This window comes from Haliaeetus albicilla, chromosome 8, assembly GCF_947461875.1.
Source record: "Haliaeetus albicilla chromosome 8, bHalAlb1.1, whole genome shotgun sequence".
Taxonomy (NCBI): Eukaryota; Metazoa; Chordata; class Aves; order Accipitriformes; family Accipitridae; genus Haliaeetus; species Haliaeetus albicilla.
Genome location: NC_091490.1, coordinates 32,730,005 through 32,750,599, shown reverse-complemented (window position 1 = coordinate 32,750,599; position 20,595 = coordinate 32,730,005). Strand labels below are relative to the sequence as shown.

The 20,595-nt window shown below is 39.4% G+C and overlaps 1 protein-coding gene across 1 annotated transcript in view; it reads left to right on the top strand.

The window, feature by feature from the left end:
- Positions 1-20,595, top strand: part of RGL1 (ral guanine nucleotide dissociation stimulator like 1) — an 80,875-nt gene that overhangs the window by 15,025 nt on the left and 45,255 nt on the right. The window contains exon 3 of the mRNA XM_069789591.1: positions 11,059-11,267. Coding sequence (XP_069645692.1) covers positions 11,059-11,267 — 209 coding nt within the window. The remainder of the gene's footprint in view (positions 1-11,058; positions 11,268-20,595) is intronic.

The window sequence follows — 20,595 nt, the reverse complement described above, 5'->3', positions numbered from 1 at the left end:
TTCATTTTGAGATTTAGTGATCTGAGGAGTGCAGAGGCAAACTCTTGTGCTTTAATACGACTGTATAGATTCAAATCTATGAGAGAGAAAACTCTTCTACTGTGCCGGACAAGCAAGAAAAGTTCCATAGCGGGGCAAGATCCTCCTGATCTGCCCTGTGACTTTGTTGTACAATCTTTACCATTGAAATTTTGGGGAGCAATATAGTCTGCTGCTTACAGATGCAGAGGCTTGGCTCTTTAATCCTTTCTGTGAAGAGAAAGCGTGTTGGATGAGACACCAGAGTTTATCTCCTCCTTCCTAAAACCTCCCAGCAGGACCCCAGCTGTGCCACGCAGCACAGAGAGGACTGCCTCTCCTGTGGAGTGGGTTGCTGTATTGGAGTGGGTTGCAGTGACTTCGAGTGCTGCATGGGTCTCCAGCACATGGCCTGTGGTCTACAGCTGGCGATGCTGCCACTGGGCCACAATGGCACTAATAAGATGTAGACATTTAAAATGCTTTTGCAGAGTGATCCTGTCATTATATTCTTTTCTTTAATATATTTTCCTCTTATTGTCTTCCCACCTTTTTGTTCTGAATGCAGTTTAAAGGAGCATTTTCTTTTCCCCTCCCACCCCTCAGCTGCTTTGTACAGTTGCCTTTCTCCTTATGAAGGCTCAACCTTTCTCCCAGTCAATAGCTGTTTCTTCCTTTCTAGGGAGCCCACGGGCTCTTTGTGCAAGTAAACCAACATGGTTTTATTATAAAGTGGCATTTTCTATTGAAAGGTCTCAGAATGATTGAGCAATATGGAATGGCTGAATGCTTTGAGATACGTTCAAATTATCATAGCTATTGGGCTTCAAACTGGAGACTTGCGATATATCTCATGCAGTAGCTTAGACTTCCTGATCTCAGCAGCTCCTTCTGACTCTTAAAAAAATCAATGATCTAAGCTTCTGAGTATCCATATATCCTAAAGCAGAAGTAGACCATTGCATGTTAAAGAGCTATCGAGGGTTTTATTTCCTCCTATATATGGTTTATGCCCCACATAAACTTGCATAAAAGCTTGCATGCATTGAATCATATTGAGTTTTCTGTTTTGACTTGAATCAAGTGCAGAATGTCCTTAAGTTGTTTATAGTATTCATGTGGATAGAACTTACTAGATGAGGTTGGTAATGTTTCAAAGCTTTGTTGGTGTTGGGATGCAAATGACAAGTCAGTACACCATTCAGGATTAACTGTTGTCTTCAGTGCAAAAGAGATTAGTTAACTAAATGCTCCTGAGGTGCATTTGGAAGCCAGTTTAAATATTACATGCAAATACAACAAGAAAATTATTAGGAAGATATGCCTACGCATCCTTTTGTCTATTTGCTTGGTTTGTAGTAATCTCTGGCTCTACCTGCAATGTGTTTTGTATTTTTAGAGTAGAAACCCTTTAGGGCAGGGATGGTGTCTTACGTTTTGACATGGCAGCCATTGTGCTGCTGTTGGAAATGTTTCATAAGTAACAATAAAGTATTTCATTTGGAGGTTAGAACTTACGCTTTTGCATTCCTCCCATTGAGTGCTTCAGATTGATTCTGGCTGTGCTTTCAATCTGCTGGCTCCCTGCAGCACACAAAATGTGAATGAACTCTTGCACACTTACTTAAACCACGAGGCTTGAATTCTTCATGCAAAAACAGTCATTTTGTTCAGAAAACATCAGGTGGCCATAAAGTTAGAACAGAACAGAGAAGAACAGAGATATGCTATTAACTCCTGGTAGGTAATTAAACAACAGCGCCCCCCCCCCCCCCCCAAAAAAAAAAAAAAAAAAAACCCAAACCCAAAACGGACAGTAAACATGGACAATTTCTGTTTTATCTTTCAGCCTGCCATTTTTCACTCTTTCTTTCCCCCTTACTTGTAAGCTATACTTATTTTGGATTCTGACTCAATACTTCCACATAATTATGTGTGTGTTTTGATTTGTGTCCATTGCCTAAGGATTTAAGTTCAACTGCAACATAGCGTTCTTAGACTGAAATACAAATGTCTGCAGTGGGTTCAGTGCCAGCTCACGCAACCCGTGCTGCTTTCTGCTGTGTCAAAAGAGATGGGTTAATGGCCAGGTGCTGTAGTTACAAGAATGCAGTAATTTGTGTAGGTATGCAGTATGTTTAGTTGCCATATGCTTATGCAGTCTGTCATACAAAATGCAGAATTTGTCATAGAGAAGATACCTATAGAATTGGCACAAGACTGTTGCCGTTGCAGGTGTGGTCCATACAGACATGCGTGTAGTCATACATAGACACTCCCTTTATATGTGTGTGTATGTGTACAAGAGAAGAATCCTAAGCGATTCCATAACTGGATCCCATCTGTTGTCTAGATAATATAGTAAAAATGCAGTTTGGCCTGAACTAATGATTGAACTAATGTTTTTGGACTCTTTCAGCACTTAAATAAGTGTTCAAGCTGGTAACTTTTAATATTAGGTAACATTAGCTTACTATTACTGCTTTTTCTACTCAGACCCCACCCTGGAGAGGTCTCTTAGTTTCAAAACAAAGGGTAGTAAAAAGCACAGCCATTGAAATGAAGTTTATAATGCAGTTTAGGTATGTATTCATGCTGTGGTCATAAAAATGGTTACTTACTGTTAACCTAGTTCTTTTATAAAAGATTAAAAAAGCTTGGCAATAGAGATTGCTCACAGTAATTATTATGAAACATGTAACAACATTTCCTGGATGTTTTTTCTTCCACAAAAATACCTTATGTTTCAAGTTCAGTTTATTTTAAAATCTGAATCAATCTTCTGCTACATATTTTCTCCTTTGTCAGAATGCATTTAATCTCCCCGCACCTACAGTTTTATTTTCTAGCTATTCATACTATTAAAATCGATCACTCCTGCCTTGTTTACACTGAGTGCAGTAGCAGTTTACACTGATTTCCTGAGTCAGTGTAATTTTAATTTCTGTGTACTGTTTGAGCAAGCTTTACAGTGTGAAAGGAAAGCCAACAATACAATCAGGATGAATAAAACCATTTTGGGTTATGTAATGCGCATTCATGCTACTATTATGCAACAGAATTATTACTTGTGGCATCCTTAAATCCATTTTGAGTTCAGCAGTGTTGCCTGCTGTCTCATACAGGACATTCTTTGTTTCTACTGACTGAGCAGAAAGTGATGACGAGCTCCACAATTAAATTAAATTACATTCCTGGAAGGGGAAAAAATAGTGTGACTTTTCATAGGAAAAGTATCACAATTTTTGGCTACCAACAACATAGGTACTGGTGAAAAATGGTCTTTACGTTTCTGAATGGTCAAAATACAATTTTTTCATGTTGATCTATAATTTTGATAAAATGGTAGAAGATGTTAGTGTTAATCTGCCCTTCCATAGCTGGAAAAACTGAGGCACCCAGGGGTCTTGCATATGGCTTTACCCAGGGCTAGTATTACCATGGCTTGAATTTCCAGAGTGCTAAGGCTCTCTTGAGCCACCTTTGAGGACTTCCCAGGAGGGACTCTTCTTTCTGCAAGACTGTCATCTGAAAAGCCGAACTCCCTATCATCTGCAGTCAACAGATGTTCTGCTTTGTGCAGCTAAAATTTTTGAAATGTTGAAATTAGTTAAAATGTGTGAGCAGAGAAAATAGTTGCAAAGGTCAGCTAGTAGTTCTGATTAAACTTAGTGGTGGCCAGTGTGCAATCTGATTTGTCTAACGTTTTATAGACATGGATGATATTAACTTCTGGGGTGGTGAGCAGTAGAAACATTCTGCTTAATTATGCTGTGTTTTCAGATAATCGTAATTGAGGCTTGTATTGTGTACGTAAATACAATATTTGCTGTGCTGTGAGCTTGAACCTCTAAGTATTCCTCAGATGGAAGGTGCAGTATACCTATTATCGTAATCTGTAGTCAGGATTACTGAAAGCTGTTTCAGAGTCAAGTGAAATAGTTGACCACATTTTTGTACTACTTTTCCCCAGTCAATACCCCTTCCTTTCTCCTTTATGGTTCCTAGTAAGTAACTCAGCCTGGGAACTGTAAGCAAGCTTTGGCACCTACAAATTTCCAGGACAGACTGGAAGCAATGAGGGTTTGGGGAGGGGAGAAGGCAAGTTAAGATAAGGATTGATAGCAGAAACAATAATTACAATTTACTGTTTCTAGGGCACAGGGGAACTGCCCCAGCTGCCTATTTCCCTCTTCTAGGCACCCTCTATAATCCATACCTGTAAAAGCTTTTGTTAGGCTTGACAGTTCATCACTGACTGTTTTATTCAAGTCCAAAGACTCCATGTAGAGCTCTTCCCTCATGGAGACACTATGTAACACATCCTTCATCTCCAAGTCAAAATATTTTACAAAATGGGCTGATTTTATTGCCAAAATGGGCAATAAAACCTATTTCCTTGCCTTCATTCTGGTGCTCTACTCGCTTAGCTGTTTATTATTTTGAGTATTTATTTACTGCTCAGTTTGGTGATCGGACTTTTTGGTGTTCCTATGCGCCGAAGAGAGGAGGATGTTGAGTTTTACAGAGGTAATTCTCTTCTAATACAGAAGGGCTTTGGAAAGGTACTTAATATGGGACACATTTGTTTGGTGGATTAGAAGAGTGTTTCTAGTAAATGTCATTTGATGACAGCTATTCCTCAAACAATGCAAGATGAACATGTCTAAGAGTCTTACCTGACTTATTGGTTTCTTTTTCTTGCTTTTCTATTTTAAATTTGGAACTTGCTAAGCTTCAATGTCTGATCAAAACTACCACAAGGAATATTTATACATATTGACGTATTATGAAAATAATACATCCCCGGCATACTTAAGAGAGAACAAGATTGTGGTGAACTGTAGAACTATGAAAGACGGCCAACAAAAATGAAAAGGGTTTAAGTAATCTGATGTTTCAGGTTCAGCTGATACAATGAAGACAGTAAGTCAGGCAAGAGAAGAGGGTGGGAGGGCTTGTCTTGATTGTGTTAAAAGCCCTTCTAGCAAGAGGGGTGAGAGTCAGGATGAGAAGGAACTATTTGTAGGTAGGAAGCAATGAGAAGGTAAGTGCCTAAATCATACAAGATAGCTAGAGATGGAGATTTGGGGCTAAGCTGTTGGGGCAATTTTTGGCCTCTTTAAAAAGCTTGTATGCTGCTTAGTGAACCTCTCAGAGGACTTGATTCTCACTGAATAATATGGCTACATTCCTTTGCTGCACAGATGCTTCTAAGAAATGGGCCAAATTCAGAGAAGGAATTTGTGTTCCCATGGCTGAATAAGTTTCACCATTTGTAAGAGCTGGACAATGCCATTTTAATGTAGACCTCTTTGAAGATTCAATTTCTTAATGCACTTGCTTAAACTCCTTTGGATGCATGCAGTGAGAGGGATGTGTAAATTAGGCTGCTTTACTTTTGCTTTGATTCCTTTAGAGCTAGTCCCACATAGTTCACTGATATCCAAATGAGTCTAAATTTGCATAACTTCAGAAGGTGTGAGAATGCACAGCTCAGTACCATGGTATGCACATTGTTTCTTATTTTCCCCAGAGTGGCTTTAAGTAGCTGCAAGGTGCCTGAGTGAAAGGGTTCTAACTGAGCAACAGCATTTGTGTAAGAGGAGCTTTTTTTTTTTTTTTTCTTTTTTTACCTCTAAATCTGACCCACAGCTTTTGTTACTGTTTGCCAGCTCTTCAGACAGATACCAGCCAGGCTGTGAGCTCTAAGGATACGAGAAAATGAGAATGCCTTTTATATAATGATCATGGAATTAATTGGTCCTGGAAACTGGGTTGCTGCCAAGAAAGGTTATTTATGTGGTAAGAAAGGAAGGGAAAAGGGTGGAGCTTTGGAAATCCAGGAATACCCCTAGCTGTCAGATCATAGGAAAGAGCTCATAAAGTTATTTTGGCTTCTGAGTTTGGTGCAGTCAACATGCAGAATTCTGATTTTCAGCAGCATCCAAAATGAGGAAATGGGAGTTAGCAAAGCGGAGAGAGCTCTGTGGAGAGCTCCATAGTCATTTTACTTCCAAGTGCACTGTACTATAAAAGCAGCCGCTCTTGCAAAGGCAAGCTGCCGGGAGTCTGCAGGCTGCAAGAGATCCTACCTCTGGCCACCCAAATCCTGCATGTCAAGCCACAGTTTCCTAGAGTGGAAATTCTGCTTCAAAATCAGAGTCTTATCTCATGCAAGCTGTTTGCCAGGCTGACAGTTCTGCAGAGTGGAGGACAAGGACAGAGAGGAGACTGGTGGGATACGAGGCTCTTAAATACTGCTGGCATTGCAGAGCTGATTGCAAGAGCCAGTGTGGATGTGTGCACCCGGGGGCCTACCCTGACGACGCTTGAAACACCTGAGACTTAATTTGATAAGCTTTGTCCCGTCACTGCTCTTTTTAATGTGAACTGTTATGTGGTATCGTTAGCGCAAAATTACCACTTTTCACAGAGGGTTGGTTTTGCTTTTGTTTTTTTTTTATTGTCTTGTGGTGTGGATGGGGGGCGGGGGAGGTCAGCACAATGTGTGCAAGTTTGAGTCAGTTCAGCATGATTGTCAGCTGCCGTGGGTTTTATCTGTCAATATACCTACGGGACAATCTTGCTTTCTTCCTTCTAAGGGGAGCAGGCTCAATTACAGAGTTCATTAAGATCTTTGTTGAAAGGGACCGCTATGTCAAATGAGTTGTTCATATCTTTGCGTTTGTTCTTTACAAAAATATTTGACTAAAGTGATGTGTGACTACATGTTAAATGAAGGATACCCTAGGTTTTTCTTCTCTCAGACTGGTGTTGTGGATGCTTGTATTTCTGGAGCTTTTGAAGCTTAATCATGCCATGATTTCTTTATCCCCCCCCCCATGAGTGTAGATATTAAAGGCTTATGCTGGAGAGCATGTGTGTAAGAAAGCAATATTAAAAAAAAAAGGGCAAGATCACAAAAAGCATCTTATTCCTACTTTCAGAAGGTTAAAGCTGATTCACATTTAGGCAAACAGTGAAATGAAAGAGTCATTCTTGATTAGAGTGCCTTATTGTTAGTTAACTTACAAGTGACTGCACTTTAGGCTGTTTTATTCTGGCATAGGGTGTCTGTCCAGTAAATTAATAAAAATGTGTAGAGTGGAAAACTCCCCATCTGGAAAAGCTGTAAGTTTCAAGGAAAGTCAAAAGCATTTAAAAATCTGTCAAAATCAGTAAAAATTGAGTTTAAGACACACTAGTTAGTTAGGTACTCTTGAAAAGAATTTTGCAGAACTTCTATACCACTTCTTTAGTAAAGTGGTAAAGTTTTTAAATGACTAAGCCTGAAGAATATTTGATATCTCATTTACTTATGGTTCATCCCAGTTGTTTTCTTCCGATATTTTTTTTTCAGTCTGCCTAATGAAAAACAATTACATTGATTTCATTCCATGATTCTCACTTTCAAAATCCCAACAGATAATATTTGCATTGGAAAAAAACCTGCAGAGCAGTGTTTTTTGGGGTAAAAGCGATTGTTTCCAGTGATATTTGTGAAATAATGACTACAATTCTGTATGTTGTTATTTGGGTAGCAGCCCATTTTTGTACTATTCAAAATTTGAGCTTTTTTTTTTTTTTTTTACCCTGAGTCTCTACTCCCTCCTGCTAGGATGTACCATTAATTTAGGAGATGGTGGAGTTTATAATTAATTTATAATCCCATTGAAGTTTAACAGGTAGTGTTTGTACCTTTGGCCCACGAGGCTGTGGGTTCTAGATCTGTAGTTTGGCTGTCAAACTGAGTGAGATACCTGGCAACTTTGTGGCATGTGGAGGTTTTTCTTTATTTTCCTGTCATCAGTAGGTAAAATGGCAAGAGATCAGTGTATCTTGGCCAGTTATTGCAGAGAAGGACTGATGGGAAATGGAGATTGTGGTATCAAAGGTTGCACATCATGTCTCACGAGATTCATAAAGGAGTGTTGCTTTTACACACCTAGTAACCAGCTATGCTGGTACCAAGCTGCTTTTAACTTAGGACCTGCTTACTCAAGCCCTGTATTGGTGGCTGTAGCAGAGAGAAGACGTCTGTTGGATATTATGCTCATACTCGTATCTTTTCCTCATCCTGCAATTGTGTGCGTGGCTATCTCGCACTTTCACAATGCCTTGGTGAGTCAGTAAGATTGTGTGTGGGTTCAGGAGCCAGCCTGTACAGGGCAAGGTCAGGACCTTAATTGTAACCAGCTTGGAACCGAATTATAGCTCCTTCAGTACTGGGCATCGGCAGCTGGTTTTGGAGTCAGTTTGTGTTTGAAGGAAGTTTTTAGCCTGAATGTTTTTTAGCCTGCACGGAGCTCTCCTGTTTCAACAAGAACTGTATACATGGGTAATGTTTTGGGCTGTATAGCCGTAAGACGATCGCCTTAAAAGAGAGTGGGCCCCTCTAAAGGTACAACATTGCAGAGGATTAGTAAAGATGTTAGAATTACACCAGATCAGTACCCGTGCAACCTCAAAAAATGAGGACTTGCAAGAATATACCTCCGTTCAATCTTTCTACATTTGCTTTTGAAAGATGCTGTTTATCTGGTAGGAAACTCTTGGCTCATCAGTTATACTTGCAGATTATCAAGGCCATAATCCACTGCCTGAAAAATCAAAGTCAGACTGTTTAAAAAACCTAAAATAAATCAGACTATAAAATGCCACATTTGTTTATTTTCAGCCTTGTAGAGGACCAAGAAAATCTTACTGAAGCCCTGAGATGTTGCGGTCCAGCACCTTTGTTAGGCTGCTGGATGAGTTGATAGCAGAGGAACAGAAGGAGCCAGAGAGACTTTTTTTGTTGTTTTGATGCACAAAACACTGCAAAACTTCTGGTGGCTTTAATTGGCACCACATAACAGTGATCACTGTGTGCCCCTGTCAAAACTTGCAAAGAGGTTTAGGAATATCTTTTAATAGCAGTAGATACAGTATTCCTCTGAGCAGACAACACAAAAACAAACATGAAAACTCTTTTGCCTTTGGGTAGCCTGGTTATGTCAGTGAAGAGATGGCCTCTTGATTAAATCCAGACTGAGCAGTTTCCTGTTAGCATGCTAACTCAGCCCACAATGTCTTATTCTGAAAGTCTGTTATTGAGCTTGTCTGCCAAGTCCTTTTTCCTTTTAAACTTACAGGCAGAATTGCTAAAATAATACAAATACAAACAATCCCTAAAAGTCTCTTAAAATGATTTCTAGCAGTTTAATGTTTTGCTGACAAACTCAGTTTTAGATTTTCAGAGTTTGGGGTTGGTGTTTGGTTTTTGGGGGTTTTGGGGGGGGGGTTTGTTTGTTTTGTTTTTTTTGGTGTGTGGTGGTTTGTTTTTTTTTTTTTTAACATTCTCCCAACTTGATGTCTCGGGGAAGTTGCAGTGTTGCAATTAATGGAAAATTTTGTGCATGTATCAATCTTGGAAGCAGATTCTGCCCTTGTTTGGTACACAATCACATCAGTGAATGAGAGGTTTTTACACACACTGAGTAGAACATGGCCGCAAGTCAGTACATTGTGAGCAGGGCAATCTGCTGGATAGAAAATTAATAGTTAAATACAGTGGTGCAGACTTTCTTCCCTGTTTGAAAGCAGTTGTATTGTGTAACTAGTTATTTTCAAAAGTATATTTTAATTGTAAGAGGAAAAGTCAGCAAGAAAATTCATATTTGGGGGGAGCAAGTTTTACTTAGGGAAAATTTGAATGGAGGAGATACATAGCGGTGGTAACAACATATCCTTTTAGTGTTTCTGTAATGGTGGTGTTGTATATAATTCCAGATACACCTTTAAGTCAACTATATAACAAATTATACATGTTTAAAACAGCTATAAGATCTGTGAAAAAAAATGTTGCAAGTTACTCATGGTTGCAGACACTCGGACAGGCTCAAGCCATTTCTTTCTCTGAAGGAAAATGACTTTTTTGTTACTGGAGTTTTATTAGTGCTGGTTATATGTGAGTATAGTGATTAAATAGTGATTATGCATGTCATGTAATTGCAGTCAAGGTAAAAGGGCAGGTGCGTTCACAGCACATTTTCCTCAAGCTGAGGATGCAGTACGTCAGTCAGTTTGGTCCCCATTAAACAGCAGCAATGGAAGGGGAACTGTACGTTTCCCCATGCTGCTTCTGTAGAGTTCAGCCTTTTTTACGTTAGTGGTCTGAACTTTTCTTCCCAGAGACATCCAACTGAAAAGGTAGAGAGAAATTTTCTGTTAGATTGCTCTTGTTGATGTTTTTTATTTATAATCCCATTTTTAAAGCTTTTTATCACACGCAATTAACAAATAAGTATTTAAACTAGTCACGAAAATAATTTTCTGAACTGTCCTCTAAATAGTGGCAGAATTTAAGGGAATGTTTCTAGTTATTTCATACTTAAAGCAGGCCGTAAGCATTAAAAACAAATGCTGTTTGAAAAACACACACACCCCCAACACCAAACCCTGGATTTGTTGACAATATTGTGCCAAATGGAAACTGTAAGAGAAAATTGAAATGTTATGATGACATGTTTGCAAGATGACTTTGACACCCTCCTTGCAAAAATACCATGAAATGTTTCGCATGTGTTCGTGACCCTAGGTTCTGTGTGGCAACCCAGAGCTGGTATTTTCAGCAAGAGAATCACAAGTGCTGATGCTAAAGTTGTGGTCAGTTTTCATGTTTATTCAGAAGTTAAGCGAGAGACTGAATCACCACTGTTGTTCCCTCCAGTACTATTATTCTTTGTGGGATAATGGATTTGTCTTTTAGAAAATAATATATGATGGGACCATAAGATAACTTGATAGCAGTTAGACTGTAAAATATTTTGTGGAGCATATCAGAGAAATATCTTAAAGATAAACTTGCTAAAAACCTCCATTATTTGATACAGCATTCGATGTTTGGAGAGCCCAAACTGACAAAATCATTTAGTAACTAAAGATGGACTATTTCTGTGAAAAGAAGGAATTTAATCTGTGTTTCATTGTAAAAGCTGTGTCAGGGATCTGGCTTCTGTCTGATTTTTGTGCTTTGTTTTTGTTTCAACTTTGTAGGCTGAAGGGGACCAGTTACCTCCAGAACATACTGTCAGCCAGTACGAAACATGCAAGATCAGGACAATAAAAGCTGGAACTTTGGAGAAACTTGTGGAGAACCTTCTGACAGCTTTTGGGGATAATGATTTTACCTACATCAGTATCTTTCTGTCAACATACAGGGCGTTTGCTTCTACTAAGGAAGTACTGGAACTTCTCCTCCACAGGTAAGAGCCAGTATATAATGGAAACTGAGCCATCGTTTACATGACAGGGGGATGTTGTCAGGAATTTCTTTCATTACTTTTAGTGGACATGAACTTAATAACCCGATGGACAGATGTCAAGAATACTGCAAAATTCAGAATTTCAACATAAACATAAAATCCGTAAATGCACGCTGCCCACATCCCAACTCTCATTAAAGCATAGTTACCAAGTGGGTAAAGTGTGCCATGTTTGACTGCTAAGGAACCAAACTGGGACTGACACAAGAAAATTAATGTAGCTTCCCTGCCCAAAACCAGAATGCGTGGGCTGCAAAGTCATACCTAGAATAGATTCCTATGTTTTGGTGGATACTGATATTTTCAGACATAACTCTCCTGTTTGGGGGCTGCTGATTTGAAACAGGGATTGTGCAAACATAAGAAAGAATTCACTAGCCACTTTTATTACTTCACATGAACATGCAGTCATAAATTTTTGCAGACAGCACAAGAACTGCTTAACGTTATAAGAATAGCTTTTATGGTAAAACTGCTATATCTGTATAAATGCTTAGAACCCACATCATTAGTTTCCTCGCCCTAAATTCTGAGACTTGACTGGGTCAGAGGTGATCTTATTTTGGGAGTATCATGTTTATTGCATTTTCAAACTCAAGTGATGTACAGAAATGTTATTTTGGCATATAGTAATTAGAACAGAGGAGTAGCGTAAGAACTCCTAGGTTTTAATTTTGTCTCTTTCACTAGGTAGATAAGGAACAAGGCATGGATAAGTTATCTGTGTTTTTCTTTTGTATCTGAAAAGGAACATAATACCACTTGCTTTGTAGGAATCTTATGTGGCTCAGTTAGTAGTGATGTTGAAATGCCCAGCTGCCAGTCCTGCTGTGATTGTAGTAATAGCTGTGGTTGCTCAAGTGCAGTAACTTCACAGCGAGGTAAGAAGTCAGATAAAGAAAGAGCAGCCATCCTGGGAGCAGACTATACAGTTAGATTTACTACTGTGAGCTTTACGTCTCAGTCCATACCAATTCTGACGTAGAACATGAGGAGCAATAAAAGTTGACAGTGCATATATACAAGAACATAAAAATGTTGAGGAATTCCTTCTTTTGAATGGATAATTCTTTCTATACCCTCAGGTTTGGTTTCTATGTTTTGGACATACATATCTTTGAAGAATAAAATATGAAAGGACACCAAGTTTGTGTGGATTCTACTAACTTTAAAGAGGAGCTGGCTTGCCAAGTGACAGTGTGTCATGAGAATCTCTTGCTTCCTAAGCAAGTGAATTGCCAAAAAGCCACAAATTTATAGGAGAAACCAACAGTTGTATGCATATATATTGTCACTTCGGCCAATAATGCTTCATATATGATTTATTTTACTTACTTTTATAAAGACACATTTTTAACAGAAAAAGTTGGAATAAATAAAATAGTAGCCTTTGCAAGAATACTTTGCCCAAAATGGCTGTTTTAAATATCATTCCCCAAACAGTGCAGTTTTTATGGCTCTGTGTTGGTGGATTGCCCGACTGCTCTTTCAGGGTTCTTATGTATTAATTGACGTGTATCTGGGGAAACTTTCTGTAATCAACGAGAACTTGCAAGTAGCTCAAATAATGTGAATCAGTCAGTCAAAGGTGGCTCTAAATCCGATGATACACACCTTGCTTTTCAGTTAAAGGCTCTTAAGTTGTCTTAAAGTACATTCATGTATCCCGTTTAAACGCCCAGAAAGCATCTTTATGTGTGTTCCCCACCCAGTTCAACATAGTTTTGATTTTTAGTAGTTTCCATTCTTATTTCTCTCTTACTAAGGCTACTTCAGTAAAGCAAATAAATGTCCCACCTGAGACTGTGACCTCATTTTACAAATCACTGTACAAACATGCCTAGAATTGTTTGCAACAGCCCCTACCCTGAAGACCCTCTACAGTCAAGAGATGATAAACAGTGAGAGAAATTGACTATGATGCAGATAATTAGGAGGAGCATACTGAGGCAAAGAGAGAGTAAGGGTTTAACTCACTGTGACAGTTTTGGAATTCGACCTGGGTTTTCACACATCCATATTTTTACACACCTGTATCTCGTTTTTTGCTGTTCTCAGGAGGCAGAAAAGTGTTATGCAAAGACCAATTCATATATTGCACTTTTTAAATTTGTATAATTATAAAAGATCCTGTGTATCTGACAAGCAAGTTTAGAATCTACTATCAAATCTGGGTGATCACCAAAGTGATGTTTTTGGAGAAAAATTCTTGGCACTGGGAGGCTGCCTTGGGTCCTTGGTGGTGGGCTGGCTCTTTGGTCAGTGCAAAGCCCCTGGGCAGGACTAGGAAAGGGGTCTTGTAGCTGTTGGGCTGTTTTGTCCACCTGTGTGCTTCTGTGCAGAGGACTTTGTGTGTATAACTTGTGTATGGGATAGGTGACTATTTCATGTGCAAGTGTCTGGATCTTTTCTTCTTTGTCACCTCACCTGGCTGGATTCAATGGGTGCTCCAGGTGGTTATGCCCCAGAAGCCAAGCTGTGGGTGCTGCTGGATGTCTGGATGAACTGGGGCATGGGAAGGCACATTCAGCTGCAGTGTCCCTGCTTGTGCTTTTCCGCCTTTGCGCTTAATATAGGATATCCCTCTCCAGAATTGTCAATTCAGCCCTTCAATGACTACTGAAATTATTAAATCTCTCTATAATTGGCGATTGAAGCATTTTAAACTTGGGGTTGGGGCCAAAGGGATAATCCATTGAAACAGCAGTCCATCCTACAGTCAGTTAGCCTTGTCGTGGTTTTGATTGTTTTGTGGCGTTTCATCACTAGCCATTAAAATGTTCAAACTCTGTTAGGCTGCACTGTATTAAGGATGATGAAAAAGTCTTTTGGGAATCTTGCTTTGCACTGAAGTTTGTAGAGTCCTCTAGATAAATGGTTCTGTTTTCTTCCTGTATTTTCCCCTACTGAAAAGGATCATAGCAACCTAAAAATAGAAACATACAAAATTAGTGAAATATTGAAGTTATAAAATCAGGTACTCAAAGATCAGGAATTTGAGAGGGGGGAGAAATTAAGATCTTTATGAAGCTCATCATCATGGGCTTTAGTTTCTATTTCTGTTTTGTTTTCTTTAATGTAGGTATTAATGATAGGATTTTAAAAACAGCCTGAAGAAAGTAATTACTCATTCTCTGAGAATCATCAGTCATGAGACACCTAAACTCTTTGGGCTCCTGTGAAAATGCCAGTTTCATGCAGTAAAGGTTGCTATAAATTGTATAGCTGGTGCAATTTAACTCAGTTAACTCTGCAATTAAGTTCTTAATATTTTCATATCTGGGAATTACATCTGTAATATTACAATTGGATTGCAGCACAAAAGAAGTGGCAAGTCTGACTTATGAGTCTTTCTTACGTTTTCTCAGGAGGGTATCAGAAGAGAGAAAACCAGTCTTGACTGGAAAAGAAATTGAGCAGACAGGACTAACTCAGCTTTGAAATGTGTGCATAGCCAGTTTATAAGGGGCTTCATTAGAGCATTCAAGCAGGAATGAACAGGAAAATAGGGTGTCCTCTTCTAAAGATGATGTGCTTGTTACTCACTGCATCAGTGGCTGCTGATTGAGGGGAAGGATCTTGGGCCAAACTTGTGCACTACTCTGTCCTTGTGGTCTTGAAGAGATTGAGTTCCTGTCCCATTGGTTTTTGGTAACATGCTGGCATGGTAGAAGCCCTGCTTTAAGGAGGGACATCCTCCTGAGGTTGGCTTTGAGGGTAGGAAGGGAAAATAAGGGAAATTTGGATACTGCAGTTTTGCTTCAAACAAATAGCGTAAATGATATTTATAGCAACATCTCAGGTAAGTTTGGGTAGTCTGGTTGATTAGAACAGCAGCAAGTCAGGAGCATACATGACACTAAGGAAGTCTGCTCTGCTGCCCTCCTCTGATGCTGCTTTAAAGAGGTGAAAATGTCAGAAGAGGATAAGAAAGCACAGGGAAAAAGTCTCCATAGAACAGAACTTTCTCTTCTGAGCCCAATTCTGATCTTACTGGCTTGTGTACGTCTCAGAGCAAGTTATAATGTCTCATTCAGAGGGAAGGGCATGTAGGCTGCCTGACCTTGTCAACATTTTTCCCAGCCTTTTATAATAAATGATAGAATCCACAGGAGATCTTAGGAGGTTACCACTTCCTTCCCCTCTCACAAATCTTAGGAGTGTAGTGTTTAAGAATCCATGGATGCTTCTCTTGGCTTTTTGAATATCATGGATAATCTAGAATTTTATGGCTTGGGACAAAATACAGATGAAATTTAAGCTATAATAGTTAGAATGATTTACATGCAGCTGTGGAATATGGGCTTGTGAAGAAAAGCAGACGTTATAAGGAAAAATAAAAAAAAGAAATGGATAGTAATTAAATTTAACCAGCTTAGTTTTCATCTCTACATTAGTGTAGAATAAGTAGCAAAGAGTCTGCATTTTTGCAACTTACTTCTTAATAATAACAGTACAGAGGCTAAAGTAGGTGTCAGTGCATAGTCTGTGTTTTGTAAGTATTTCTATTTTGTTTTCCAGTGAAGTAAAAAAAGTAATGAAAAGGGCAATGTCTTAAAAAAACAAGTAAGATTTTGGCATTAGTTGTCAATTTTAGTTTCATGTGAAGAGCTTGAGCCCCGCTTCTTATTCGTGGTGGTAGAGCACGATTGTGGAGCAAGGGAACAATTGTGAATGGCAATGCTGAGCTCTTGTTCCATCCAAGGGAGGACGGTGATGTGGCCAGATCAAAAAAGGCCCTTCCATTTTTTACAGGTGAACAGCTCCTTGACATAGAGTAGGAGGGAACAGCATCTGCATCTCCCAGTTGTAGGATACTTTTTTTTTTTTGTAGGAAAGTACACATTGACAAACTTCCTCCAAAATTTATATGTGTAGAGGCTGGGTTCCCCTCAAGTCCAGTGCATTCAGTTTATGTTGGATTTACTGTGGATACACACCTTGCTGTGAGTGCTGCAGGATTGTCTGATGTATGCATTAGACATACACAAATTCAGATGAGACAAAGAGAGTCATGGGACTCTTGGAGAAGTGTCCTTGGAAATCTGGATGTATTGTACCCTAAGTGAGGGGGGATACCTGTTGGTCATTTGATGTGGTCTGCAGAGTACCCTGTCCAAGCAGTGCAAGCATTAACTGAATTTGGGACATGAAACATTTATTCTGTCCAAAAAAAGGTGAGATGCTTTTCCCTGAGTGACAGAGGCAAATAAAAAAGCAGATGCTGTACTTAAGAGAAACTGAAGCGTTAGGGCAGAGAAAAATGGACTTTTGAAAGGTTTGAATAATTCTGGATAGTGTGTGCTTTTGTTAAATTGGTCCATGCTGCAGTGAGGTTTTGTGAAATCTTCTGGGCAAAACCTTTTTCCCAGCTTGGGCCTTACTCTGTTAAAATAAGCTGTGATCTGCCCTGTGAGCCTGTGAGGCTCTGCAGCCATCGGTAGCTCCGAGGAGGCCTTTCTGGGCTGCACACTGTAATCTTCATTTCCTGCATGGCTGCGGAGGAGTTAGCAGTTTTCTGTCTCCCAGTGCAGTAGGATGGACTAAAGGGACATGCGTGTTGCTTACACTGCCTTTACTCCTCTTCACCTGACGTCAGAAAGCAGGAGGAAGTCCTCCCAAAGCCAAGCACACATGGCTTCGGTTATGTCACAGCAGGAATCGCACAGTTGCACGGTGCTAGTCCTTGTGGTGCTTTTGACTCCCACAGCCCGTGCTGGTATTGTCATCACAGAAATGCACAAACCAACAGGGCAGAGGGGAACATTTCTAAAGCAGTTTCTGCCCTACGATACATTCAGTGGAGTGAGTGGAGTGACAGAAAATACAAAACGAGGCATATGAAAAGGTTTAAATTGTTAATGTACAATTCGGAATATTTAAAGACTGATGCAGTTCCCCGTGTTTCAGTCAGAAGATACTTATTGGATTTTTAGTGCTATGCTGCTTATTGTAATGGACTTTAAATTGGGCCCTTTGATAACTTCTGTCTTTAGTAAGATCAGAGATGTGCTATTTGCTCTCTGAGTAACTTCTAACACTTCTTGGAGATTGTGAGTAAATCAGGGGGGAGGGGGAAGATGTAGGGTTTTTTGTTTTGTTTTGTTTTTCTTTCTTCCCCTCCAGGACTTCAAATTCAGCTCTTACTTTTTATTAAATTTGAGACTGGAGCCCTCTTCATTCTTTTGGCTGGATTCAGCCTATAAAAGTTTTCTTTTAACATAGAGTAGAAGTCAAACTAAACAAAATCTTGGGCATAAGCTGGTATGTTGAAAAGTGAGGGGGATGACTTGTATTTTCAAAGCTATTTAAGAGTAATTGGACATCCGCATCCCTTTAGTATTCATGGAAGTTTGGCACCTAAATGCAGCAGACAGCTTTGAAAACCTGCCAAGTCTTTAACACTATACGTTCTGATATTTTCTCTTTGTTTGGTTGAAGTGGGTAGGGAGATTTGGAAAAAAAAATAAATAAAAATCTTGTTGGTATTTTGATAAGAAAACACTTGATGGAAGTTCCTGGAGAGAGGAAAAGGAGACCAGCTCCTCCTGCCCCTGGGGTGTGGGAGTACAGCATGATGCCTCCACAGAGATCCTTTGGTATCCCCAGTGTCACTGGGTGCGCTGTGGAATTAACCACTCACAAGTGTGATGGAAGCCAAAGATGTTTAGCTGTCCAGATGAAAGCAGAACTGAGCCAAGTTCCTTTCTTACATATTTTATTTTCTCCTGGTAATCATGTTCCTTGCAGCAGCGCTTAAAAGTGGGGCCATGCTGTGCTTGGCACAGTCACATATAAAGTAGCAACTGGTTGCTATCTCAAGGAGTTTACAGAGAAGGGAATGGATACCATTTGATGGGAGAGCCAGAGCTGGATAATGACAGCAAATAACAAGTTAGTTTTACGTTTTCAGTTAATTTCTTGTGCTGGAGGATGGCTCAATAGGGGGTAAATGGAGAGGAAAATGGAGGTAGAGAGCAGACATTGATGGAATGGGTCCTTTGGTAGCACAGCCCCGCACTTTAGGACAGTAGCTTTATATGGCATTTGGTTCACTGTTATTGCTGTAGCATCTATTCTTTCATCTGTTGTTTTCCTGTATACTGGGTGGTTTGTCTACTCAGCTAAAGCAGCGACTTCATTTCCACGAATCTATGTGTGTATAATTCAAAACACCTTATGATTCTTGCTGAGTATCTGTGCTTCCAAGTTGCTTGTTTTGATGCTTACAAGCCTTATTTAGGGCTTTCTGGGGGCTTTTGCAGAGAACCACCTTTCCTTATTATTTCAGAGTTATTCAAAGAGTATTTTCCTCCCTCTTCTACCCTTCCCTTCTTAACAGAGATGCAGGGGTGCATTTTCTACTCTGTTTTTCAGTATTTAAATATTCACTACTACCCATTACATTCTGGTCTCATTTGCTTAGTCAGTCCCTTTGAGTGCAGTCTATAACTGTCCAAACGCCAAGCAAGGCTGAAAAGTTCTGTGGGCTACAGGATCCTTTTGTTTCTTATGTCTCTTTTTGTATGCAAAGCATTCATACAAGGCTGTGTAGTGAATGGCTCTTTGTCCAGGAGCTGGTGAGAACAGAGCAGTGGAAGTCTGCAGAAACACTGTTCTTTATATCAGATGTATCATTAACTCCTCCTAACCCGTATTTAATGACCTGTTGTTCATGCAGAGCTCTTGCATTGGGAAATAGGCAGAGGTTTACATTTGGCAATATAATTAAGCGTTATATAATTCTGCAGTTTTGTACAGAAAGTTGCCTGCTCTTTATTACTGTATTATGGATTCATATTATAAAAAATCAGCATGTATGTCTCTAGTGGGATTTAAATGCAAATGCCTAAAGTTCTGCAAATACATATTTTATATTTCATACAATACTAGGACAATGACACTGTGAGTCATCTCAATAAATTTTGCTCTAAGACTTAATGGCAAGTTTTGAAAAATTAATATAAAAATTTAATTGTCATTCAAAACCTGAAGCTTTCTTTGCATATTTCTCCCAGCAGGGGGAAAAATGTCTTTTGTCTATTGGCTAAGATGTATTTTAGTCATCTTATCTAGCAAATGGCAGTGGAGAATGAAATCCTCTCCCTTTAGCAACAGGACAGGGGCAGCCATCATAGTGTGAAGTGTACATTATATCAGCAGCATGTCTTGATTCTGTCCTGGGCAATCTGCACTGAGAAAGCATCAGCATAGTTCTCTAAATGTCCCCCTTATGCTCTTTTTGTATCTTCTTGGTGAGATGATATGTTACCTAGTCTTATAATATTCAGAAATGCAGGACAACCTACAGGTCTGCAAGAGCAACTATTGGAAACCAATAGAGTTAAATCTAATAAAAATAGGTTAAACTTTACACTTCAGCTTAGCAAAGTGTTGGAAGTATTGTTCTTAAGGTTCCTCTGATGTATTCCATCCTTGCAGTAAAGCAGTGGGAAGTATCTCAAACAGTTAACTGCATTCACTTTGAATTGCAAACACTAGTAATGAGTGTTTAGGGTATGACTGAGAGCTGAGAGAGGCCAGGTAGGATTAAGTGGTGAATTTGGGCATAGCGGAGAGTCAGAAAGAGGTATCTATTCAATTTTACAGCTTCAGTAGTGCTGATCCCAATAAAAAAAAGCACAGGCAGGGTGTGAAATTGCTTGGGAGAATATGGGAGAAAGCACAGAGGCTATTGATGCACCAAAAAATTTCAGAACAAGATTGACAGCCATTCTTGTACCAAGCAGTGGTTCCTCTGTGAATACTCCTGTTGTGATACGCTGTGACCACTGCGGGATGGAGGTGTTATTCAGCATGTTTAGAAGTGGATTCTTACCCTATTGTCAGTTTAGCTAAGCATATTTTTCTTTAGATGTTTGGATTAGCTCTGTGAAATCACAACGGCAAAATGGGTTATCCTGTATGTACCTCTAAGGACCCTTTCTGGTTTAAGAAGTCCTTAAAACCTACTATCATACTTCTGCTGTCTTACAGGACCAGCACAACTGTTTCAGGATAACTGAGAAGAATTTGAGCCCTTTAAAACATAAGTTTACAAGTTTTTATGCATGTGTTATGCCTTTTTTTTTCTGGAGAGATAAAATGCTGAGATTTCCAAATACTTCACCACTGATGTGGGAACTTAGGTTGAATGAGACACAATGTATTGGTCAGACTAAGCTACTGGGGTCAAGCAGTCATGATTTTGTTCTCAGCTTTGCCACAGATATGTGGTAACAAATGGAGCAAATTTTTTTTTTTGTTA